Raw genomic sequence first — 27,809 nt, 5'->3', positions numbered from 1 at the left:
GCCTTACACTGTTCTTTTTCCAAACAAGTCACTATTTCCTGTTGAACCCAAGATATTTGGAAGCACATGCTATGTTCGAGATGTTCGACCATTTGTTACCAAGTTAGATCCCAAGGCATTGAAGTGTGTTTTTCTAGGCTATTCTCGCCTTCAAAAAGGGTATCGATGTTATTCTACTCAACTTGGGAAATATCTTGTGTCAAGTGATGTGGTATTTTCAGAGACTACACCATTCTTTTATGCACCTCCCAGTTCTACAAGCCAAGAGGAGGAAGATGAGTGGTTAGTGTATCAAGTCACCAGTGTTTCGACAGAACAACTAAATTTTGTTTCTCCAACTCCCAATTCTTCTGTGGATCATCACTCACCTGATGTACCTTCCGTGCCTGCCCCATCTGCACTAGCAAGACCACCAATTGTTCAAGTTTACTCTAGGAGACGAGAGACCAATGATTCTTGTCATGCACCAATTTCGTCATCATCTGACCCTCCTCTGTTTGCTCCTCCAGAAAACCTTGATCTCCCTATTGCCCTTCGCAAAGGTACACGTGCCTGCAAATCTACATATTCCATTGCTAATTTTGTTTCCTATGATCGCTTATCCTCTACTTCTAGATCTTTAATTGTTTCTCTAGACTCCGTCTCTGTACCCAAAACAGTGAAGGAGGCTTTGAATCATCCCGGATGGTCTAATGCAATGCTTGATGAAATACATGCCTTAGAGGAGAACTGCACGTGGGATTTGGTGGATTTACCTAAGGGAAAGAAACCAGTGGGATGTAAGTGGGTCTTCACAGTTAAAGTTAATCCAGATGGTTCCATAGCAAGACTTAAGGCTAGACTTGTGGCTAAAGGGTATGCTCAGACATATGGAGTAGATTATTCTGACACATTCTCCCCGGTTGCCAAACTCACTTCTGTTCGCTTGTTCATTTCTCTAGCTGCTTCTGAGAATTGGCCTTTGCATCAGTTGGATATCAAGAATGCGTTTCTACATGGTGATCTTCAAGAGGAAGTGTATATGGAGCAACCACCAGGTTTTGTTGCTCAGGGGGAGTATGAGAAAGTTTGTCATTTGAAGAAGTCTTTGTATGGCTTGAAGCAAAGTCCTCGGGCTTGGTTTGGTAAGTTCAGTGAGGTAGTTCAGGATTTTGGGTTAAAAATGAGCAAATGTGATCACTCTGTCTTCTACCAACAATCAACAACTGGCATTATTCTCCTTGTTGTATATGTTGATGACATTGTCATTACAGGAAGTGATTATGTAGGGATCTCTTCTCTCAAGTCTTTCCTACATACTAGGTTTCGTACAAAGGATTTAGGCCAGTTGAAGTACTTTTTGGGAGTAGAAGTAAATAGAAGCAAGAAGGGAATATTTTTGTCTCAGAGAAAGTATATTCTTGACCTACTTAGAGACACAGGAAAATTAGCAGCCAAACCTTGTAGTACTCCAATGGTTCCTAATGTGAATCTTTTGAAAGATGATGGTGATCCTTTTGATGATCCAGAAAAATACAGAAGGTTAGTTGGGAAGTTAAACTATCTTACTGTGACTCGTCCAGATATTGCTTTTGCGGTAAGTGTTGTTAGCCAGTTCATGTCTATGCCTACAATCAAACATTGGGAAGCTTTGGAACAAATTCTATGTTACTTAAAAGGAGCTCCTGGACTTGGTATACTGTATAGCAATCACAGTCATACTCGTATTGAGTGCTTTGCAGATGCTGACTATGCCGGATCCAAGATTGATAGAAGATCGACAACAGGTTATTGTGTCTTTTTTGGAGGGAACCTAGTTTCATGGAGGAGTAAGAAGCAAAGTGTTGTATCTCGATCTAGTGCTGAATCTGAGTACAGAGCTATGTCACAGTCTACGTGTGAGATTATGTGGATACATAATCTTTTAAAGGAAATTGGCCTAAAGCATCATACACCAGCAAAACTCTGGTGTGATAATCAAGCTGCTCTTCATATTGCCTCAAATCCAGTGTATCATGAAAGAACTAAACATATTGAGGTCGATTGTCATTTTATTCGTGAGAAGATTCAGGAAAATCTGATTTCCACTGGCTATGTGAAGACAACAGAACAACTAGCTGATTTGTTCACAAAAGCGTTGACTGGAACTCGAGTTGATTATCTTTGTAACAAGCTGGGCATGATCAATATCTATTCTCCAGCTTGAGGGGGAGTGTTACAGAATCACTACAGATTTGTATATGATTGTGTATATATTAGTGATTGTGTATATATTAGCATAGCTGATTTATAGGGATTTGGCTATCTAGTTACCATAGTTAACTTAGTCTCCTTATGTATTTATATCATTGTATTTGTTGAGTAATGAGATAAGTTATTCAAGTTATTCTTCCTACCTTATAAGTTACAGAAAGGTTTACTCAATTTGTGAAAAAGCAAGGGTATGTGCAGGGACAAGCAGATCACACAATGTTTACTCGACATTCACTGGAAGGAAAAACAACCGTTCTTATAGTGTATGTTGACGATATTATCCTCACAGGAGATGATGTGGTTGAGATAAAAAATCTAAAGGAACGTCTTGCCTCAGAATTTGAGATAAAGGACTTAGGCCCACTAAAGTACTTTCTTGGCATGGAGGTTGCATGATTGAAGAAAGGAATTATAGTGTCACAAAGGAAGTATGTTCTTGATCTGTTAAAAGAAACAGGAATGAGTGGTTGTAGACCAACTGAAACTCCAATTGATCCAAATCTGAAGTTTGTAAAGGAAGGAAAATTGATTGATAAGGGCCAATATCAGAGATTGGTAGGCAAGTTGATTTACTTGTCACATACTAGACCTGATATTTCCTTTGCTGTGAGCCTAGTTAGTCAGTTCATGCATTCTCCACGAGAAGAACACCAAGAAGCTGTGTATCGAATCCTAAGGTATCTAAAGAGTTCACCTGGGAAAGGGTTGTTCTTCAAGAAGAATGAGCAAAGAAGTCTTGAGGCTTATACGGATGCAGATTGGGCTGGTTCATCTATTGATAGGAGGTCTACATCTGGATATTGTACATTTGTTTGGGGAAATTTGGTGACATGGAGAAGTAAGAAGCAAAATGTGGTGGCTAAAAGTAGTGCTGAGGCTGAGTATAGATCCATGGCACACGGAATTTGTGAAATATTGTGGCTCAAGAGATTTTTGGAAGAACTAAGAAGATCTGTGAGTTTTCCAATGAAGTTGTATTGTGACAATAAGGCTGCCATAAGCATTGCTCATAATCCAGTTCAACATGATAGAACAAAGCATGTTGAAGTGGACAGACACTTCATTAAAGAGAAGATTGAAGATGGAAGTGTGTGCATTCCTTTTGTGCCAACAACAGAACAAGTTGCAGATATTTTCACAAAAGGTCTTTTTCAGAACTACTTTTGAGTCCTTTGTGAGCAAGTTAGGCATGTTTGATATTTACATGCCAACTTGAGGGGGAGTGCTGAATGAGTAGGCAGATTTAGTCATAATCTGCTCCACCATTGAGCTGGCAGATTTGATTAGAATTTGCTCCTGTGAATATGGGATTAGAATATATTATTCTAGGAAAATAGTTTAGAGGAAATCCCTTGATTCAAGGATTTCCTAAGAATTAGGGATTGATTAGTTTATTTGGTCTTTACTTGTTCTCTTATAAATACTGTAGAAACACTATGAATAAAATATACTTTTCCAGTAACTAAACTTTCACTTATGATGTACTTTTATTTTATGAAGATAAATAAAATTCCCCAATCTTCAATTGGTTCAAGATGAGTAATGGAGATATGTCTCTTCTTGATAGTGCTACAATTGACACTATTTTAAGAGAAAAGAAATATTTCTCTAATTTGATTGTGAAAAAGGCTTATGTTAATACAATATATGGTAGTGCAAAATTAATTGAGGGCTCTGGAAGAGCGGTCTTGCTACTACCTGGGGGAACGATATTAACTATTGAAAATGCATTGTACTGTAGTAAGTCTCAAAGAAACTTATTAAGTTTCAAGGTTATTCGCCAAAATGGCTATCATGTTGAGACTGCTAATGAAGGAAAGGTTGAATACTTTTATATTACTACAGTAAAATTGGGGCAAAAATATGTGCATGAAAAATTACCCGCATTTTCTTCTAGATTGTACCATACAAGTATTAGTATGGTTGAATCACATGCCATAGTAAACAAAGGGGTTTACTAATCCAAATGATTTTATCATTTTGGCATGATCGGTTGGGCCATCCCGGTTATAATATTATGCGCAAAATTATTGAAAATTCACATGGGCATAATTTGAAGAATCAGAAAATTCTTCAATCAAAGAAATTCTCTTGTGCTGCTTGTCTCAAGGAAATTTGGTTATTAAACCATCAACAACTAAGGTTGGGATTGAATCCCCTGCATTTTTGGAACATATACAAGGTGATATATATGGGCCAATTCACCCTCCATGTGGGTCATTTAAATATTATATGGTCTTGATAGATGCATCTACAAGATGGTCACATGTGTGCTTATTATCAACTCACAATATGGCTTTTGCGAGGTTGTTGGCTCAAATAATAAGATTAAGAGCACAATTTGCAGATTATGCAATAAAGACAATTCGTCTTGATAATGCTGGTGAGTTTACATCGCAGGCCTTTAATGATTATTGTTTGTCCACTGGGATAACAATTGAACATCCAGTTGCTCATGTTCACACTCAAAATGGTCTAGCGGAATCTTTGATTAAGCGCCTCCAATTGATAGCTAGACCATTGTTAATGAGGCAAAGTTGCATGTTTCAATATGGGGGCATGCTATTTTGCATGCAGCAGCATTGGTGCGCAAAAGGCCAACTAGTTATCATGAATTCTCTCTATTACAGTTGGTTTTTGGTCATGAGCCAAATATTTCCCATCTTAGAATTTTTAGGTGCGCGGTATACGTTCCAATTGCCCCACCGCTACGCACAAAAATGGGTCCCCAAAGAAGATTGGGGGTGTATGTTGGGTATGAATCTCCTTCTATTATCAAATATTTGGAACCTATGACAGGAGATAGATTTACGGCAAGGTTTGCTGATTGTCATTTTGATGAATGAGTATACCCAACATTAGGGGGAGAACCTAAGCAGTTGGAAAAAAAGATAGATTGGAATTCATTATCTCTATCTCATTTAGATCCTTGAACAAATCAATGTGAGCAAGAGGCTAAAAAGATGATTTATTTGCAAAATGTTGCAAATCAACTGCCAGATGCATTTACTAACCTTCCAAGGGTTACTAAATCTTATATTCCAGCTGCAAATACTCCAGTTCGAATGGATGTCCCGATAGGACAAATTGTTAAAGCAAATGAATCTAAACCACGTTTAAAACGTGGTAGGCCAATTGGTTCAAAGGATAAAAATCCTCGAAAAAGAAAAGGAACAAATGATCATGAAGATCATACCACGGAGGAAATTGCTCAAGAAGAGCTCCGAGACATAACAAATGATAAGACCACAAATAAGGTCCAAATAACTAAAAATAATGAGAATGAAGACATCTCAATAAGTTATGTCTCAATGAGAAAAAGGTGGAATCGAAATAGTATTGTGGTAGACAATATTTTTGCTTATAATGTTGATGTTGAAATAATGCAACAAGGTGAGGATTTTGAACCAAAATCTGTCAATGAATGCAGACAGAGAAATGATTGGCCAAAATGGAAGGAAGCAATTCAAGCGGAATTGACTTCACTTGAAAATGTGAAGTTTTTGGATCAATAGTCTGAATACCTGAAGTTGTTAAGCCAGTGGAGTACAAATGGGTTTTTGTGTGAAAACGAAATGAAAAAAGGTGAAGTCGTAAGATATAAAGCACGACTTGTGGCACAAGATTTTTCGCAAAGGCCTGTCATTGATTACATGGAGACATATTCTCCTGTGGTGGATGCAATTACTTTCAGGTATCTAATAAATCTGGCAGTTCATGAAAAGCTTGAAATGCGTCTAATGGATGTTGTCACAGCCTATTTATATGGCTCATTAGACCACGATATTTCCATAAAAGTTCCTGAAGCATACAATGTGCCTAAAGATATAAAAATTCGCAAGAAAATTGTTCGATAAGGCTTCAGAAATCCTTATATGGATTGAAACAATCAGGGTGAATGTGGTACAATCGTCTTAGCCAATTTTTTGCTAAAGGAAAGGTACAAAAATGACCCTATTTGTCCTTGTGTTTTTATAAAAAGGTCTGGATCTGATTTTGTTATAATAGTTGTGTATGTTGATGATTTAAATATCATTGGCACTCCTAAAGAGCTTTCAAAAGTTGTTGAGTGTTTAACGAAAGAATTTGAAATGAAAGATCTTGGTAAGACAAAATTTTGTCTTGGCCTACAGATTGAGCATTTGAAATGGAATTTTTGTCCATCAATCAACATACACAGAAAAGGTTTTAAAGCGATTTTACATGGATAAATCACATCCATTGAGTACCCCGATGGTTGTGAGATCGCTTGACATACATAAAGATCCACTTCGACCTCAAGAAAATGATGAAGAGCTTCTTGGTAATGAAACTCCATATCGTAGTGCCATTGGGGCGCTTATGTATCTTGCTAATAATACTCGACCAGATATCTGTTTTGCAGTAAGTTTATTGGCAAGATTCAGCTCATCCTCAACAAAGAGACATTGGAATGGAGTCAAACATATATTAAGATATCTTCAGGGAACCATTGATATGGGATTATTTTATTCTAATAAATCCAAGTTAGAAATGATTGGTTATGCAGATGCTAGATAATTGTCTGATCCACATAAAACGCGATCTCAGACATGTTATTTATTTACATATGGAGGCACAATTATATCTTGGCGTTCAATGAAGCAAACATTAGCTGCTACTTCTTCAAATCATGCAGAAATAATAGCCATCCATAAAGCAAGTCGGGAATGTGTTTGGTTGAGATCAATGACTCAACATATTCAAGAAATGTGTGGTTTTTCTATGGAAAAATATATTTCAACTAAATTGTATGAAGACAATGTTGCATGTATAGCTCAGCTGAAGGGAGGATATATTAAAAGAGATAGAACAAAACACATTTCACCAAAATTCTTTTCATTCATGATCTTGAGAAGAACGGTGAAATAAATGTTCAACAAATTCGCTCAATTAATAATTTAGCGGATCTGTTCACTAAAGCATTACCAACCTCAACATTTGAAAAGTTGGTATTCAAGATTGGAATGCGTCGTCTCTAAGAAATTAAATGAAGTTCGCAACAGGGGGAGTAAACTACGCGATGAACTCTTTTTCCCTTGACCTAGGTTTTTTCCCAATGGGTTTTCCTGGCAAGGTTTTTAACGAGGCAGCAAACAAAGAGTAATACAAGATATGTGTAATCTTTTGTCCTTCACTAAGATTTTTTTTTCCACAGGATTTTTTCTTAGTAAGGTTTTAACGAGGCATATTATCTATCAATGGTCCTTCAAAGGGGAGTGTTGTAAATCATTTTGGTGGTTAAATGGATGACCATAACCCCTTGGTTAATTTCCCTCCTTTATGAGTAGTAATGTTATTGATAATGTGGTCAAATGGATGACCATAACTCCTAGATTAATTTCATCTTTTATTGGTAGTAATGTTGTTGATAATATGGTTAATTGGATGACCATAACTCCTAGGTTTATTTCCTCCTAGGTTGTTGATAATGTGGTCAAAAGTGACGCAGTCCGTCGCTTTTTGGCGATGCAGTCCATCGCTTTTGGAAAAGCGTCGAGCCAAAAAGCGACGAGATTGACTGCGTCGCTTTTGGCCAAAAAAACAACGCAGCCCATCGCTTTTTTCCGTCTCTTTTTGGCAGGTTTTTAGTAGTGACCCACTCATCATCGTAGTATTATATATATGATACTTTGAACGTGGCTTCTCACAGTTAAATTTAAATATTTTTTTAAAAAAGATAACACTACTATATATGATCTAGAGAGGGGAGCATGAGTTCACGTGAACCCACGGCACTCCCTATAGATACGCCCTTGACTAAGGATATGACCTTAGATAATAGAGTACAAAGATTGCAGATTGGGGTAAAATGTTAGCAGGTACAATAAAACCTCTCTAAATTAATATAGGCGGGACCATGCAATATTATTATTTTGTAGAGATACTATTTGATCGATAAATTAATATTTATTAGTTTAAAAAGTGTGTCGACACCAAAAAAATTGTTCAGGGATGAAATCTCAAAGAATTTGAAAGAATCCACTTGTGGAAACGTCACTCATGAACTTGAGGTCATGATTAAAGATCTCAGTTACTGCAATAAAATGGACGTTACATGTCCAGAGGTCCAGAGCTTAGAACAAATAATTGATATCATTGGAAAAACAATGTTGATGATAAAGTTGAAGATGATACAATATCTTTGCAACCCGTTTACGCGTAAGGAAACACTTGCATCTAGAACTCTTCACAATTTTATAGTATAATTAGAAAAGACAACACCAAAATTTTTGGATGCAATAAGAAAAGTTAGAGATGAGTTTCAACTAGATTTAAATTTTAACAAAAAATAGAACAAAATAGAATCATATTTCATTGAATTTTCTTAGATATATTTGTACTTTTAAAGAATTATTAATTTATAATATTAATGGGACTATATATTTATATAGGGATCTTCTGAAAAATTTATTATCTTATTATCTTATCGAAATGAGTGATTTTTTCCATTGCCCCAAGTCTAGATCAGAGGAAATTATTATCTTAGAGAGATTATTAATTAACTGAGTATTAATTTAGTGAGATTTTACTGTAGTTGACTTTTTGCGCTTAATTTTCAACATGAGATTAGGCTGGGTGATAGTCCAAAGCACCATGCATGTATTGTAAGAATTATTATTAGTTATTATTAATTATTTCTTACTTATGACCGAAGTTTACTTGTAATCCAAGTAATACCATAAATAATAATTAATAAGGAATATCTCTCGTCCGTACATTGGTTACTTGATGGACGTACCAGATTAAGTCATAACCTCTGTAAATTGACATTTCTGCGCTTAATTTTCAACATGAGATTAGGCTTGGTGATAGTCCAAAGCACCATGCATGTATGTAGTAGTATTAGTGCTATTCATGTAGTGTCTTGCTCTTCGATATTTGTTACCATATGTCGTTGTTACAATTTTTTAAAAATTATTCTTGTGTGTTGATTTTCGTATTAATTGTCTGGTTTTCTTTTTTAGTAATATTTTCTTATTCATAATTATTTTGATTTAATATAGAGATTGCGCGTTTCTATATCAATTTTAATTTAATACTATATATAATAAAAATAAAATAAAACAAAATTAGAATGTGTCAGCTTTACTAGTCCATGTGACAATGTCCCCACAAACAGCTTTATACAAATCCAAAATAATAATAAAGTAGAATTGACGTGCCACCAGATTATAAATGAGGTACTGATTGAAATAAATATTAAACGTGTAGCCAGTGGCGTAGCTAGAAATTTCACGAAGGGTGTCCAAAAATTATATAAGTAATTTTCTTTTTGATAAATGGACGCACTAAAAAATTCAAAATCGAACTATGTACTATTAATATTTTTTTATGAATAAATGTTCTAAAATTTTAAAAATCAAATTGCATGATATGTAGCTTAATCATTTTTAAGTTTCAAACTTACACTAATTTCTAGTGACGACAAAAAATATCGAGACACGAAAAATTGAAGTAGAAACAAATGAGGTCTTCTTTTGTTTGCTTTTAACAGCGTTGTACAAATATTAGAATTTTATTTCAAACTTTAATGAAAAGAAATAAAAAATCAAATTCATTGAAAATTCAATTAGCTTTATTAGATTTTTAAGTTAAAGATTTATAAGAAATTTACTAACTCTTAGACAATTAAAGGAATAATAAAATATGAGCTCTTTAAAAGATGACTTACTTTTAACAGCGTTATACAAATATTAGAATTTTATTTCAAACTTTAATGAAAAGAAATAAAAAATCAACTTCATTGAAAATTCAATAAGCTTTATTAGATTTATAAGAAATTTACTAACTATTATCTTAGATAATTAAAGGAATAAGGAAATATGAGCTCTTTAAAAAATGACTATAAAAGATAGGTTGCTGCAGGGGTTCGAACCTGCGCGTTAAAGCTCAACAAGGGAGCCTCCAACCGCTGAGCCACAGTAGCTTATTATGACAAGGGTGTCCAAAATATTAAATTTAACCATTTTGAACAGGATTTTACTTAGGTGTACGGTATAATTTTCCGACGGAGGGTGTCCAATTGGACACCCTCAAGACACTGTAGCTCCGCCCCTGCGTGTAGCAATTTCCTATTTTTAATTTGCTTGAAATAGATTTAATGTTATGATCCTATTATTAGTAGGATAATATGTATTCTGCAATGAATTTAGTCCTAATAGAAAAAATGTTTTGTTTAATCGTAATATAAAATTACATTTATATCTGATAGTAATTTTTCATATGGAGGAAAATTTTGAACTTATAAAGGACAAATAAGTCAATCAACTTTTTAAATGAGATATTTTGCTAAAATAAGCTTTTAGTCTTTTCATGTGAACATTCATGCAGAACTCCAAATCATGTGCACCACATATTATTATTTTTTGCCACGTCTCCAAATCTTTGCAGTTGTACGGAGTATGTTGTATAACCTAGGTCCAATAATTCAAAAATAATATTCTTTCCGTTTTAATTTATGTGACACTTTTCGAATTTTAAGATTTATACAAGTCTATCTTTGACCGTAAATTTTTTATTTATCTTTTAATTAATTTAATTTGTCAATTATTGTGACTTATAGTACTTTTTATTTAATTTACAAATATATAAATTTCATTTCAAAAAATTTGAAAAACGTAAATTTCCGATCAAACTTAAACTGTTTGACTCTCGAAAAATGAAAAACGCCACATAAATTGGGACAACCTCTTACATACATACACACAGTAACGGACCCAGAATTGTTATTAAGGGTGTCATTGATTGTAGTAAAAAAATGAGTATAATTATGAAGCTGGCAGGACTTGAACACACACTCACTTCAACAACATCTTCTATAAAAGATTGAATAAACTTCAAAGTAGAAAACCATGAATTTAGCAAACTGAAACAAGATGAAGTAGCTATAGTTATGGTGCCATTTCCAGCTCAAGGTCATCTCAACCAACTTCTCCAACTTTCATGTTTAATCTCCTCCTATGGTCTTCCTGTCTACTATGTTGGATTGGCAACACATAATGATCAAGCCAGGATTCGAGCTAACGCGTTAAATCCTTCAAACATAGCCAAAATTCACTTCCATGACCTTCCAAATCCTGAACTAATTGCCTTTGAGACAATATGGGATGCTTCTATGCTTCTTCGCGATCCCATTGCTTCTTTCATACGCGATATTTCATCAAAAGTAAGACGAGTCATCGTTGTTCATGATCCTATGATGTCTTACAATGTACAAGATGTTTCTTCTTTGCCCAATGCTGAATCCTATAACTGCATTTCAGTTTTCTCTTGCTACATTCTGATGTGCTTACTTTTAAAGATTTCTGTCCAACATGAAGAAGAATTGCTTACAAAGCTATCTTCCCTTGAAGGAGTTACAACAGATGAAGCTAGGGACTTATCAGATTTTCAATATCCATATATGGATATTAGATCAGGTGATATCCATAATACAAGTAAATTAATTGAAAGCAAGTATATTGATTTGATGGAACAAGCAGAAATTAGTCTGAACAAGAAACAATGGGCAATTGGACCTATTCTGCCTACTAAATTCGATTACATCTCGAGTATATGTTTGGATTGGCTGAACAAACAACCTCCAAGATCAGTTATTTATGTATCTTTTGGAACAACAACTTCATTTTCTGACAGACAAATCAAGGAGCTCGCGATGGGATTAGAGCAGAGTAAACAGAGGTTTATATGGGTGCTGAGAGATGCCGATAGAGGACATATCTTTAAAAGGGAAGATAGAAAATTTGAATTGCCTGAAGGATTTGAGGAAAGAGTAGAAGGGGTTGGGTTAGTGGTAAGAGAATGGGCACCACAACCAGAAATCTTGGCTCATTCGTCCACAGGTGGGTTCATGAGTCATTGTGGTTGGAACTCTTGCTTAGAGAGTATTACTATGGGAGTGCCTATAGCTGCTTGGCCTATACACACTGATCAACCAATAAATGGTTTCTTGGTGACGGAAATATTGAAAATAGGCCTGCTTGTTAGAGATTGGGGGAAACGCGAGGAGGTAGTAAGTGAATCCACTATTGAGAATGTCGTGAGGAAGTTGATGGCATCAGAAGAAGGAGACCTGATAAGAAAAAGAGCAGAAGAATTGGGAGAAGCTATAAGACAGTCCACAGAGAAAGGGGGTGCTTCTCAAATAGAGTTGGATTCTTTCATCGCGCATATCACAAGATAGACTTGTTTTTCACCAGAATTTGGCAAGGGGGGTGATTCTACCTCTTTCTTCTGTTTGGTTACTTTTCTATTTTCATTCAACTTGTTATTTATCTGCTTTCTGGCTCAGACTAATAAATGCTACCTTATATTTCTTTGATCTTTGAATGTTCAGTATCTGAAATTTTTTATGGCTCAGTGAGATGATTTCTTTGTATTTCTCTCACTGAAGAGCATAACTTAATCTGGTTCTAACAGGGAAATGTTTTCTGTTAAGCATAATACATAAACAAATACTCAAACTTGACTTTGAGAGTATACATCTAAACACCTCAATTGACAACTTGTCTCCACTGTGTCTTGTGAACACCCGATGCTAAAGTGACACTATAAATCTTGGAAGAGTTTAGATGATCACTTTATAAGATGGAGTGTACAACTGACACAAAGGAGACGACTGATGAGTTGAGGTGTCTAGATGTGCATACTTATGAGTATGAATATGAAACTACATAACACACAGAAAAAAGGAGAATATGCAAAGATGCACATTGTACACTGCTGTATTTCATTACACTAGTTTTCGAACACGTGCGTTGCACATGTATTCCAGGCTAAGTAATAGTTTATTAAAATAATATTAGAATAAATGTGTGATGAGTTATATGAACTTTTAAAGGGATAGGTTACCTTTTGTCTGAATTAAACTTCAGAGTCATTTCATATTCAAATTTAATAGAAATAATTAGTTAAAATGTGTATATATAATATCAAATGTAATATGACAAGCTATTAAGATCAACGTGCTTCATGCGATGCAATATCACATTAGACAAAGAACTTCAAAGTATGAATTAAACCTCTAAAATACAAGTTCATTATCTACAATATATCATCTCATATATAACAAAAATTATCTATAGTAATTCATGCAATTACAAATTCAAATGTAACCCAAATTAAAGCTTAATAGCATAAAAACACAACAACTTTACTAATCAACATCACCTGGGATAAACTACCACAAAATGCATTCTTGACAAAATATCGAAACTATTTCTTCATTGTATTGCTGTCTCAAATCTGTAGTTAGCTAGATAGACTTTAATCCTTATATTAGTATGTATATATCAGACAAGTTAAAGAATCTAATTTTCAATTATATGAAATAATTCGAATAACAATATACTTACCCGAACTACTGTGTGAATCAATTGGAACTGCATCTTATTCTTTATCTAAAAGTGGTATGCGTATTAATTATATAAAACTTTATAAATTACATGAAAAGTTTTTTAACCGATAAAAATTAAAAGAAGCAGTAAATGTAAAATAATGGGATAAGCTCATATAATTGTACACTAATGGCTCGACAGATTCATGAACTTCACGTTAATGCTCTTCCAATTTATTGATTTATTTATTAAAAGGTAAATATATTATTTGGTAGATATTATAAAAGGTAGATATGTATTCATTACTTTAGTTTAAGACACTCTATTTATCTAATAGTATAGCTAGATAGATACATGCATATTAAAACCTTGAATATACTTTTTTCCTTTAAGGCTTGTAGCTCCAAACATGCAATCACATTTATTCATAAATTTAATTTATTATTGTATTTCTGAAGAATAACATAAAATATGGTACATTAAAGGTAATTTATAGATTGCAAGAGAATTTACTTTCGAAGTTATAGAATAATATCATAATAAAATGATACGATGTAAAAATATATACAGTGTTCATCTTTTGTTCACCTAGTCACCACAAAGTACGTAACCATCATAAACAAAAAATAACATTAGAGTTTTTTGGCTTTTTGACTCTAAAAATAATCATTATGACGGGTATAGTAGTATTCCATGTAATATATATTGGGGACTTGGGGTGAAAATGATAAAACAAACAACAACAAAAAATTAGAATACTAAAAAGACAAAACAAAATTAAACCAAATATAAAACAATAAATATATAATATAACCTACAAATAGAACCTAATATATGTGTGCATATGTAGATTTTTTTTATTCAACATCTCTTCAACCCTTGAAAAATGGAAATAGTTAATGACTACAAGACAAATATCAAATTATACAAGAAGCAAAAGAGAAGCAATATCGAAATTAAACAATCAAGAGATACAATAATGATATGTGACTAATTTTAAAGAAAATCTCTTGTTCTTCATTATTCCTCACATCTTGATAATGAAGCTGATGACAATTCGTTCATATCATGAGCATCGCCATGGTTCATTATCTTAACGAAACAAACAAAATCAACAAAATATGAAGCTGATGACAATTCGTTCATATCATCAGCATCGCCATGGTTCATTATCTTAACGAAACAAGCAAAATCAACAAAATTAATTAAGACTACTTCATGACAAAATTTATAGGAAAGTTCCTTCTCATGAAGCACACAAGTGTATTTATAAGTTGGGAAATATATCATAATGTCATATAGAAATTCAAAAGTCATAAAAATAACTCTTGGGTTCTTCACCATACATGCACTTGTAATTACTTCTTTTGGCCAATTCATTATACAATATGATTAATAATTATTAATTTTCATGCTAATAAATACCTCAGAATCTAAAAAATAATTAAAATATTATTACTTAATATTTAACTAATTAGGTTTTTAAAATATTTAATTAACAACAAGGGCAAAACTGTAATCCAACTTTGAAGACAAAATCTTCCCACTTATAATAATATATGATGATATGATGATTATAGTGTGCTTCATTATTTCATAGTTTCCTCACTACAGGAGAACTGCCACCAAAGGAATTCTCATTTACTCATTTGCCTTGTTTATATTGTAGATTATAAAATATTTTATGCTTTCACTCATATTTATGAAATTCCCCTCATATTAGATGGACCAAAAAGAAAACATGTCACATAAATTGAAACGGAAGGAGTAATTTTTTTTCCCCTGCCTGTAGATTTATATAAATATTCAAGATGTCTAACACTAGTCTTGATACATGTGTTTTGTCTGGCTGGATGTGTCGTAAATGGTAAACACCCGAAGGCTGTTCTCATCCCTGCCGGGGGAGATGGCAACCGTCTATCCTCTCTACGAACACAAGAAGTAGCGTATACCGTCATTCAATAAGAGAGATGCAAAGAGCAACAGCCATCCCTGATACCAGCGAGATGAGTTGGATTACTGTATTCACTAACGTCGTCCTGCCACTATTATTCATTTCAGCCAACACTCCAGCAACCGAAATGTAGATGAAGCCTCCAGCAGTGAATCCCTGCGGGAAAAAAATGAAATAAGAGAGGTACTCTTTTATGAACTCGATAATGTATCTGACTGACCGCCTGAATAAGAATCTCACCTCAATCAATGATGAATGACCAGAATCTTGTCCCAATGTCAATGCCTACATAGCATAACACAACATGGTTCAATCAAATGCGATAAGAATAGCAGAATCTTGATCCATGCCAACAGATAGATTAATACTGACCAGTGCAGTTCCGGCTAGTGCCACTAGTGCAGATAAGAAGTTAAAGAAGAGAGCTTTGGAGACGCTGAACCCAGACCTTACCAAGATTCCAAAATCACCTATCTGCATAGCAAACACATAATAAGGTCTAGGGATCATTACATTCACATGAGAATGAACATAAAGTCATGGATTCATGAGGCAAAAAGAATGTCGTGCCGATGCGACGGATGTGAGACATGAGATGAAGATAATTTATCTTGAGTGGCTGTAATAAGCTAAAATGTTGGGAACTTATGATAATGGAGAAAGTTTTTCATGGTTGGGGGGAAATAACATGACCAGAAGAAGTGTTACATCAAAGATGAAAAGGTTAGAAACTTGACAATTATTTTTAGTACTGATTATGGCCGAATTTCAATTGCAGTTAGTACGCCAGTATGGTTTAAATGATTAGCTTGACATAGCATAATTGAGAAAACAAGCAGCACAAGAAAATCCAGTTGGTGTGTTGGACAAATAAGAAAATTCTTAGAGCCTGTCTACAAGGATTCATCAAGTCTGGCTTCCATAAATCACATTACTTTTCCTGACAAAAAATTGACGGATTTACAGGTCAATAAGACAGAAGATGTTGCCGTAGAATCATGGAGAAATGTGATCTAGTTTGATAAAATCACCAATTGAGCTAATACACTATAGTTCCTACATGAGCTCAAAACTGCATACAAAAGTTTAGTCAAGCAATTTAACAATTAAGAGACAGAGAATAGAGAATGATAATCAGAAGGGAATACTGCAATCATGTTTTACTTGATTAAACTTGCTGATTCAAAGAAAGCGAGTAACTTCTGGCATCTAACATGCAGCCGCTTGTATGGGTAATCAATTAGAAACATGCAACCGCTATCGACATTGTAATGTAAAAAACTAGAAAGAAATATACAAGACCTCTTGAGGGAGCTCATGTGCGAGAAGAAACAAAGTTCTTGACCACCCACCAACTGATCCATGAAGGAGGAATGCACTTCCCAAAGCCATCCCATCAGTAAAATTGTGCTGTACCATAACATAAACTCTCTCAATCTAAATGTTCACCAGCCAGATATGTCTAGTTGTTTGTGAGAAATCATAAACAGAGATGAAGGCTTATGTAGCAGTCATACAACACCATCGGAGAAGAGGTTGAGATAACCAAAGACAAGGCTTGAACGTGGTTTAGCCTGTTCCTCTCCAGTTGATGTAGAATTGGTAGAGAAATTTGCAGCATCTAAAGCAGTATTGTCTTCAGCAGCACTGGAGCCAGTATTCCTCTGCCATAGCTAGCATATGAGACAATAGAAATAACAACTACATATTTAAAAAAAAAAAATAGAAATAACAACTATATAACTGCAAGCAAATAGATATTCAATCACTGCATATCTTTTCTAAAATCTCTCCAGTGGCTGCAAAGACAAACTATTCAAAGAGATTTTCAATCTGGGAAAAGACACACTGCAGAATTGATAAAACGGATGAAAGATACATAAGACCTATAGCCTATTTGGCAAGCTTCTGGGAAGCCAAGAGCTCTCTTCATCTTCTTTTTTTTTTCAAAAATTGTTTATTTTAGAAAGTTGAGGTGTTTGGACAAGCTTTTAGGAAAAAAATAGTGCTTACGAGTAGTAGCAGAAGCTAAAAAAAGTGCTCTAATATTGGCAAAAGTGTTTTTCAAATTGATTACTTAAACATAAACTGCAATTGCTTATTAATGTACAATATTGTATCACATGATTGCATTTAGTTCAAGTCAAGTATGAAAAGTGGAAAGAAACAATTTGACAGCAATTACATTAAGAAACCTTATCTTGACAAAGTAGTTATTTGTGTTTTGGTTGGTGCCTCACAGCATGTTATGCTGAAGGAAAGGTTTACAGGACCCTCTAAATTCTGAATGAAATTATTATTTTCCAGTATTTGTTTTAGTAATCCTGACAAGAAATACACTTTACTGAATCTCAGCATGGTAAAATATGGAACAGCAAATTATGGGGAATGTATTGATTCTACCTTCCGTAGAATAGCTCCTCCATTTGGTTTATCCCCATTGGGAGAGTCAGCAGACACTCCATCCACTCCACTCCCTCCAGCTGCCTTTTCTGATAAAATTCCATCCTTCTCCTGAGACAGTTCCTGGAGATTCTCATCAGCATCATTATCATCCTTCAATTTTGTGTAGTGCATATGATGATGATGGTGGTGACCATGACTCCGTTCATTGACTCCTCCAGAAAAATCTTCAACATACCTCACAAGCTTCTCAACAATAAGAAAGAGCACTATTCCAGCTGCCAAAACAAAAGTATAATGAAACATTCAGCAATGTGGCAACAGCAACAGTTGAGTCAATGACATTATCAGAAGTGAATCAAATCTCAGGCACTTGGAAGATGATTTTAAGTTCAACAAAAGTTAAGGAGTAAAAATAAGAGTTATCCGAAGAATTAAAATACAGTAAAAGGAAGTTAAGTTGAAGATAAGAATTCAAGCCCTGCCCTAAAAAATTATAAAAGACACCACCCTGCAAAATGATGATAACTTTCGAGTTAAAATATTGTTCCACAGGTGATGTAAGGATTTCCAAAAAGGGTTTATAAAGATCTTGAGCTCTCTACACATTGCCTTAGAGCTTTAGGTTGGATGCTCATATCCTTTTACATTTGCTGTCATGTCATCCTCAGTAAGCACCATAAAGCTCACACTGGAGAACATCTGGCAAATTAAAAGGCAGAACATGATATTTTAAATCATAAATAAGCGTTTTCTTCCTTTGGAAAATTTGAATGCTAAAATTTCTGATATTTCCTATTTTGTGATAATGGAGCAAAACCTCCCCAGTATGTTTCATGCAAAACTAAACATACAAATTTCACAAAATGAATGATGAAATTTAAAAGCAGAATCATGTCCAAGAAACTTACCCAAAATGGACAATCCAACAGAAAGATCCTCCAATGAATGGGCATGTGAATGACCAGAGTGATCATGAAGATGGTCATCATGCGAGTGGGAGTGTCCACCACCTAAAAGAAGTAATCTGTTTGGTAAAATTATTCAATGCCACAAATAGTTAAAGGCAACAATATTTGGGTTTAGAAGATTGACACCATATATGTCTGATATATCACCTTCCTTCTCTCAGACGAATAACTATATTCTAATACACCTCTACGGATATGCATACCTACTAATTAGATTATTACTGCCTCCGTTCCAATTCATTTGCTATATTTTGACTGGACATTCTCGAAAGAAAGAAAGAAGATATTTGGCACATCGAATAAAATATTGAATTTGGGATAGTTTGATAGGTCATGAGTTTAAGCAAGAAAGAAAACTCTTTGATGAATTGGATAAATATTCATATGAAACCAAGGGCAGCCTTTTACAAAATAATTTACATTCCTGTTTTTGGAAAAAAGGTTTATCAATATAGAAAAGTGCCCATCTTATTAGAATGGACACAAAAGGAAATAGTGCCAAACAAACTGGGACAGAAAGAGAGTTATTCTTTCCCAGAAAATGATGCTCAAACTGACCTACAGTCTTAGCTCAGGAGAAAAATATTCCCACTAAACAACATGCATCAGCACAACATTAGGACAAAGACGAGCACAACAAAGTTATTCAATCTCTCTGACATGAACTAGACAAGTGAATTGAGAGTAGTGAAAGGTGGAAAGGGGAGTTACCCAGGCACTCAGGGGCACCAAGTTAAGCAAACCTGCCTTTGATGGTGTAAGCTAGTGAGTTTTAGTAGGCTGGCGGCTTCATGGGTAGACATCTAAGAAGCATGCCTGATGTAAAGACATCTTCGCTTATGTCATTTTAACAGTTATTAAGCTAAGTAAAACCAAATTATGACAGAGTAGAGCTAACAGTTTATGGTATTTAAAGGTAAGTGAGCCAAAAAGCAATATGCAATGTTACTTCTTCATTAATTTGAGATTAAGAATCATACCAAAAGCATGTGGCAATTGGTGAAGGAAAGCATCCCCCAGCATGGCTCCTGCCTGTATAAGTTATGAAGTAGGGCAAGACTGAGTAAACTTTCACCCTAGTAAATAATTATAGAAACAATCGTCCAATAACTGTTCTAAGCATATGTAAATGAATTAGTATAACTTCCAATCGGAAACAGAATTGCATTCATATGAATGATAAGACAGAAATCCCGATAAATTTAAGGATCAATTTCAGATATATGGAAAAGAATAATGCAAATAAAACTGAAAATGCCAGTATATTGTTCAATTATAACAAATATGTCAACTCATAAGCAGAAGATCATCTATTCGTAATCAACAAACATAATAATCCTTTCAAACCTTCCTCCGATAGAAACTCTATAACCATTTCACTAACTGAAGCCATTTGTTACATTACCTACACGTCATTAACTTATGGGGAACCGTGTTCATGATCATCCTTTTAAAGCTCCACAGAACCTTCAGAGAAGATTTAGTTTCAAATAACTATAAAGTATAAGCTACTGAGATATATTATAGCTAATAGAGAACTTCCTCGGCACAAATCAATTTCCTACTTTCCTTTCTAAGTGGTCCTGGAAAAGTCCATTTCGAGATAAGAAATATGGTTTCCCACCTTGTTCAATACTTTTTAAACATGAGCCCCCTGACAAAGAGAAACACCACCTCCTTTATGTTTTCAAAATTTAAAACTACAAACAAGTTTAACTTTGATGCCTCATCTAGTAAATTGAGACCAATTAATACTGGATGGAAGGAATATGAGCAACAGAAGCACCTTTCTGATTACCGTGGCTTCTGATTATTTAAGAAAGTGATTTTTAAATAATTGATCATGAAGATCATTTACGGAAATTCTCTTTGGATGTAACTTACAGTAAACTATTCAAGGAGACATACAAAAGTAATAAGCTGTTAAAATTATGAAGAAAAATAAGTTGCATATGGAAAAAAGAAAAGCAACTTCTGATATAATAGGAAATAGACCTTTCTATCTATGCAATCACAACTTGTGGAGAACACTGTAACTATGGCATAAATATTTGTATTCCATTATGCAAATACTAGTTTGGCGAGTATTTGCAAACTAATTGAATTTCAGTATACAAAACATTGAAATACTGGTAGATGGTGTATTTCAAGTAAAATATTGGTTCGCTCACACATGTTCAACTTTCATAAATTTTTTCCTAGCTGAAGTTAATGTGCGAACACAATTTCACCTTCAACAAACTCAACAAACATTTTTTCAACTTGAATACAAAGAAACAGACTAATTTACACAAACCACAGAAGATATTCAGAAAGTCTAACAATAAGATATCATTCTCACCCCAAATAACGCTAAAGAATCTACAACTGCTTTTGACGGCTTCCCGTGTACTGCAGGAGATAAAACATTTGGATTCCATGAGCAGAAAAGAAATTTCAAATGAAGATAGGAATTGAATCTTAAAGAAGAAGGCATAAACATAATTATAAGAATTTGAGCTACTTACTAAATATTAAAGGCAAAAGAATCAGGCAGATAAGGGAAGCCAAGCTCACCAATAGTGAGCAACCCATTGCATTGACCCATAGACCTGTCAATGAAACCAGAGAAAAGCTCTCAGTGACAACTAAAGACACCCATCCCAGAGATCTATCAAAATGAGTCCCATATGTCGTGTGCCATTAAGAAGTTTTTTCATATATAGGAGCAATCATGGAGTTGCATATTATGTGTTACATTGGAATTTTTACAATTTTGTATATGTCGAGCAAGTTCAAGCCTTCTTGTGAATGATTTACTTAAAGCAGAACATCACGTCTTTCAGAGATCTAGAGTAATATCAATTATCGCTCTCAAAAAAAGAGTTATATCAACAATGACACTTCAAGTAAAGAGATACCCGAAAAAAGTCCGAGCAAAGAAATGTAACATCACAAAATGCATATCATCCAATCAAACACACAATTAAAACAAAGCATCTTGCATCCTGATGCAAAAATAAGCACATTTGGTTGACAGCACCTATCTATGAATCTCACAAGTCCAACAGTATGCACAAAATAAGAAAAGCCAAAATAAGTTACTGAAGTTTGCATTCTGAGTTGACTTCAAAATAACGTCATACTTGATATCCACCTTTTGATAAAAACTGTTTGGAAGACATATATCAGTGACGATTTTCATAAAGCAACAGTTTTTCAAGCTATGGCAGTGTGCAGCCCTATGTCAAATCCATGAATCACCTTTACAGCATGATATCCACCTTTTGATTAAAACTGTTTGGAAGACATATATCAGTGATGATCAAATTTTCATAAAGCAACAGTTTTTCAAGCTATGGCAGTGTTCAGCCCTATGTCAAAACCATGAATCACCTTTACAGCATGATATCCACCTTTTGACTAAAACTGTTTGGAAGACATATATCAGTGACGATCAATTTTTCATAAAGCAACAGTTTTTCAAGCTATGGCAGTGTTCAGCCCTATGTCAAAACCATGAATCACCTTTACAGCATGATATCCACCTTTTGACTAAAACTGTTTGGAAGACATATATCAGTGACGATCAATTTTTCATAAAGCAACAGTTTTTCAAGCTATGGCAGTGTTCAGCCCTATGTCAAAACCATGAATCACCTTTACAGCATGATATCCACCTTTTGACTAAAACTGTTTGGAAGACATATATCAGTGACGATCAATTTTTCATAAAGCAACAGTTTTTCAAGCTATGGCAGTGTCCATCCCTATGTCAAAGCCGTGAATCACCTTTACAGCAGACGTGATCCATTTCCATTGTCACCTTCTTTTCAATTGAAATAATAGCTAAGAAAACTTGTCCTACCATACGAAGAGAAAAACCTTATCAACTCATTCAATACCTCTCCCACTTCAAATTGTGGCTGATAATAGCCTTTACAGGACAATACAGGTGGTACAAGCAACCCCTTCTGGTATCGGGAAAATAACATCCTTTTGCAACAAACTCATAAAGATAATTGCTTTCAATATTAAATATGAGAAAAAGGTGATCTTTAACCCTTTTAAAAAAGAAATTAAGCAATACCAAAGAACCTGCCAAAATCCAACAACAACTACCTCAATCCTAAGCTTGGTGTCAGTTCTATGAATCTTCACTATTCATTTCACTCCATTTTGACCCTTACATTCCACAATTCAACAGTTTGGGGTATGCTAAAGTCCAAAGCACAAATCAAAACGACATAAATAAGCACTAATATATAATACGATAAGCCACAGTTTACAGTGAGCTAAAAACTCAAAAGGGGTTCCAAGATTCAGCTTGAATTTTTCAAAAGGAACAAAATTTACCAAGACCAGTAAGATCCTTGACTCCACGTCCATCATGATGATGATGATGTTCATCCATATTACCATGAGACCCAAATCCATACAGTTTCAGATCCTCCTCTTCAGCCAATTCCTCTAAAAGCTTCCTCTGGTCAACTCCACTCGACCCATGATCATGATCATGGTGATGATGATCATTATGATGATGCCCCTCATGGCCATGATGACCATGACCATGATTACACTGATGAAATTCCTGCTTGGAATTTTCTAGAACCTTCGCTTCTACAGAAGACCCAAAAACCACTACCCATAAAGAAGTAGAAACAATCAAGAAGAAGCAGATCTGTTTCACCAAAGCATCAATTTTCGACATTTTGTCAATTTGGGCAAGAACAAAATCAGGGAAAAACCCTAAATTTATGGAAGGGTAAGATGATAAGGGCGTGTTTGGATAAAGGGTATTAGAAATCAAGAAGAGCGGTTCTTGCAAGTGCCTTCTATGGTGATTACACAAACAGCACAGAAGAATAGTATTATTATTCCTATTATTATGCCAAAAGTTACTACATCCATTTGTACTTAAAGGGGTCTCAAAAGTGTAAGAGTAATGGATTTTAGTCCTCTGAGAATTGCAGAAAGGTACTGAATTTTTAAGGAAAATATAGTGAATGTTCATAGTACACTATGATTTTTTTTTTGTTCTTTTGTATGATGAAGAAGATATTGGTGCTGTGTCAAAATCACTAATCATTAAACTTTGTGGGTAGATAAATGGAACTTTTTCAAAGCATGTGGTAGTTAGAGTGAAAAGTATGTATTCTAGTTAGGAAGGAAAAAAGTGTGAAGAAACTAGAAAAAAAAAAACTTTAAGGGATTGTTTGGTTGCAAAATGAAGTTATGTAAGTGTTAGTTATAAGAATGTGTCGTTAGAAATTTAAAGGTGTGTCTTATAAAGTGGTTGTTATATTAGTTATAACGTATGGTGGAGTGTTGGTCAATCAAGAGCGTATGTGCATGTCCAAAAGATGATAAAAATGAAAATGAGGACGTTGAGATGTATTTGTGACATACTAGGAGAAATAGAATTAGTAGCGAAGACATAAGTGACTTTTGTGGTGGACAGATTGAGGGAGACGAGGTTGAGCTGCTGAGATGATTTAGACTTGTAAAGAGAAGATGCATAAATGCAAGTTAGAAGGTGTGAGAGTTGATTGTTATAGGTATGAAGAGGGGCAGAGGTAGGCCAAATAAGTATTTGTGAAAGGTAATTAGCGACAAGACATGATAAACCTACAACTTATCGGTGACATGACTCTAGATAGTGTTGGGTATTTGCCATGAGTTTCTTACCATAAATGGATTTTCCTTTTCCTAAAAGAAAAACATAAAGTCTCCATATTTGGCTAGTCATTTTCTTGTAGGAAAAGAGATAGGACTCTATAAATAGAGGCTTGTTCCGTCTAACTTAATCAGCATTCACAATGTAGTCCTAGGGGCTTTGAGAGTTTTGGTTAGAGGGGAGAATTTGTGGGACACAAGTGATACGTTATCGCTTGTGTGAACCTCTTTATATTCCGAGTGAATTAGGTGAGATATTTCTCTATATATTTTTGTACGCTCATATTTATATAGTGGATTGCTCATCTCCTTTGTGGATGTCCGAGTGAATTAGGTGACGTTATTTCTCTCTATATTTTGTACGCTCATATTTATATAGCGGATTGCTCATCTCCCTTGTGGATGTCCGAGTGAATTAGGTGAGGTTATTTCTCTCTATATTTTGTACGCTCATATTTATATAGTGGATTACTCATCTCCCTTGTTGATGTAGGTCGATTGACCGAACCATGTTAAATTTTTGTGTCTTATGGTATATTTTCGTTTGTATTCTTACTCGTGGTCTTTCAAGGTTTACTTTGTTAGCTTCCACATGACATCTAATTATTTCGGTCCTAACAAATAGGAGGATGTAAATGTTGAGGATTAGTGTAAAAGGTTAGCATACACAAAATCCTCTCAGTCCCCCAATTATGGGATTACACCGAGTCGGTTGTTATGTAGGGTATAGTTTTGCCGAATTTATTAATTCATGTATTAGTTATTTTCATCTTCTATTACCTATAAAATAATACACACTCGCAATTTGTACATGTTTTAATTGTGTGAAACTGTAAACTAGCAACCAAACATCGTACTTTAGGAGCTTCTTATTTTCGTTAAAACCATCAATAATAATCCTTAAGTCAATTGCTAGTTTGCGAGCTTGATGAACGTAGAATATCCTGATGAATAGAATCAGTAAAAGGTGAGGGGGAAGGAAATCAAATCTTTAATCGATCTTGACACATTAATAATTCTTAAATGAGTGTATTATATTTCATACCATGTTCAAATTACTAGCCCCAATGCTATGGAACAAAGGATTATCTTGAACACCAGCTTAGATGATAACACATATATGACATAACATAACAATATTTCCTTTGAAAAATTCTATCTACATAAGTATATATTATATAAAAAATTATCAATACAAGAAAAAATGTCTCTTTTCTCTCTTGTTTGATACTATTAAGCTTTTGTTACACATTATATTTGATGTTCATCCATGAAAACCAAGAATCTTGGAGTGATCATTGCTACGTAAAGCTAATTAAATCCGGCAATTCTTGAGGTTTAACAGGTACATTATTAGTCGAGCTAGTAAGTTCCGAATAATCTGCAAAAGGATTTATTCTTGATGTAAATTTGACTATAGCAGAAGAGTCATCACCACCATGTTCTTCATCAAAAGTCTCCCAACGATTAGTAATTATCGTCTTCAATTTGGTTTCAGACTCCATCTTTTCGTAAATCACAATGTCTTGATTGATTTCATCAATCTTTTCGGATGTATCTGAAGCCCCCTTGATGATTTCTTCGAGTTCTTTGATTTCTTCATTTGGGATTTGGTCTACTATTGGACATATTTCAGCATTTCTCACCCCGATATCTCTGTTAAACTCGAAATATAGAGACAATTCTACAGCTTGTATATTCGCCTTTTTAATGATTTTAAGAGCCAATGTAGCTTCAACTTTACCAATTACGTTAATCCTTGATAAAACACGAGCAATACCAAGGCGAATCCTGCTGTAAACATCGAAAATCTCTGTCACAACGCAATCCATAGCTTCAAGAATAAGAGGGACAATAGAAGAGTCTGATAATGGCCTAATCTCAAGTAACATATCTAGCAATGTCTGCAATTTTTCGAGTAAAACAAGATCCTGAGCCATCGAATAATTCTCTTTTTCTTCATTTTCAAGATTTTGCATCACCATGTTCTTGTTCAATTTCACCATGCTTCTTTTCTCCTCCATTTCCATGAAGAGAAAGTAAGATTTCTGATCAAGAAACATGAAATAAGCACGAATGAACTCGTTTATCCCCTGCATTTCGATGTTTCTTGAATGTCCATCTTCGAAATTAGAGAGATCAAATGTCAACCTCCCAATTCTTTGGACACAAGGAAGCCTAGTGCTATATAGACCATGCATTAATATCAAAACCTTAATTGCAACAACCCAACTCTTTGTTTTCTCTGTTCGAATAGATATAGCCCAAATGAGAGGCTTAAGATTAGTCGATGACAAACGAAGCCATCTAAATACGCGATCAACATTCTTCATGTTCATGGAGAATTCATCGTGGCTCGTAGCTTTTATAACAGCAGCCTCGATGTCTGGATTCCGGAGAGCTGTACGTCTCGATAAGCTAGCAATCCATACGCTATTTTGATCTTTAAGCAATCCGGAAACCTTTCTCCATAGCCTCATTGCTAGTTTGATATTCCTTGCTCTGTTTCCCCTGTTTTTTCCTTCTTTCTCTTGATGTTCTTTTTCTTGTTGGAAGAGTTTTTTGTGGTGGAATTCTTTTTTGTAGTTTTTATTATACATTATTATTATTTTCTTTCGTTTTAATTTATTTATCTTTTGGATGACTCGAAATGTAACTTTTATTGACTTAAAGGTTTAATACACAAATAATTGTTCTATGCAAGTTGATTTCTCCTTTACTTACTATAAACACACACGTAATAAACGCTTTTAACTGTTGATCACATAGTTGTATTAATATTTGATTTAACTGATATGACTAAAGTGCGCGTTAAAAACGCTTATAAAGAGTGTTAATACGAAGATTTTGACTAAAAAAGTCTAAAATCTAGAAGAAGCAAAGAAAATAAAATATCAGAAATTACAAAACCATGCAAGCATTAGGTGTCAATTTAAATATTAACCTTAGCATATTTTTAAATCCATATCATTTAGATATGCAATTAACTTCTTTTTTTCCCCCTTCAATTTGCTAAACTATTATAATAAAGAGCATTCATTATGTACCGAACTACTAATAGTCCTATAACATATCCAGTGAAATCTCACAAGTGATGTATGAGGTCTAACATAGTAGAGCGTAAACACATCTTACCACTAAACCACGTGAATAACTTATTTTACCTGGAGTGCTTCACCCTTAACCAGAGATCCCGAGTTCGAGCCCTGAGTATGGAGAAAATCATGTTGGGAGCGC

The 27,809-nt window shown here is 34.5% G+C and overlaps 3 protein-coding genes across 4 annotated transcripts; 1 reads left to right on the top strand and 2 right to left on the bottom strand.

The window, feature by feature from the left end:
• Positions 1-11,039: 11,039 nt before the first annotated feature.
• LOC102595911 (zeatin O-glucosyltransferase-like) lies at positions 11,040-12,605 on the top strand. The gene has a single exon (XM_015312147.1). The coding sequence runs from the start codon at positions 11,147-11,149 to the stop codon at positions 12,434-12,436; it is 1,290 nt and encodes a 429-aa protein (XP_015167633.1). The 5' UTR covers positions 11,040-11,146; the 3' UTR covers positions 12,437-12,605.
• Positions 12,606-15,333: 2,728 nt separating this feature from the next.
• On the bottom strand, positions 15,334-24,030 carry LOC102596250 (IAA-alanine resistance protein 1). 2 transcript variants are annotated; one of them, XM_006354970.2, is made up of 11 exons: positions 23,253-24,030; positions 21,425-21,508; positions 21,259-21,308; positions 19,898-19,949; positions 18,858-18,959; positions 17,947-18,224; positions 17,061-17,216; positions 16,846-16,953; positions 15,916-16,017; positions 15,784-15,828; positions 15,334-15,699 (listed from the first exon to the last, which is right to left on the bottom strand). In XM_006354970.2, the coding sequence occupies exons 1-11, from the start codon at positions 23,908-23,910 to the stop codon at positions 15,544-15,546; spliced, it is 1,791 nt and encodes a 596-aa protein (XP_006355032.1). In that variant the 5' UTR covers positions 23,911-24,030; the 3' UTR covers positions 15,334-15,543. The 2 variants fall into 2 exon arrangements, with proteins under 2 accessions (XP_006355032.1, XP_006355033.1); XM_006354971.2 differs by having other exon boundaries at positions 17,061-17,207.
• Positions 24,031-25,873: 1,843 nt separating this feature from the next.
• LOC107061993 (putative clathrin assembly protein At1g25240) lies at positions 25,874-27,052 on the bottom strand. Its single transcript, XM_015312121.1, has one exon. It carries the CDS (start codon positions 27,050-27,052, stop codon positions 25,874-25,876), a length of 1,179 nt encoding a protein of 392 aa, XP_015167607.1.
• Between the last annotated feature and the right edge of the window lie 757 nt (positions 27,053-27,809).

Source organism: Solanum tuberosum, unplaced genomic scaffold (assembly GCF_000226075.1).
Source record: "Solanum tuberosum cultivar DM 1-3 516 R44 unplaced genomic scaffold, SolTub_3.0 scf00189, whole genome shotgun sequence".
Lineage (NCBI taxonomy): Eukaryota > Viridiplantae > Streptophyta > Magnoliopsida > Solanales > Solanaceae > Solanum > Solanum tuberosum.
This window is presented reverse-complemented; position numbering and strand designations above follow the sequence as displayed.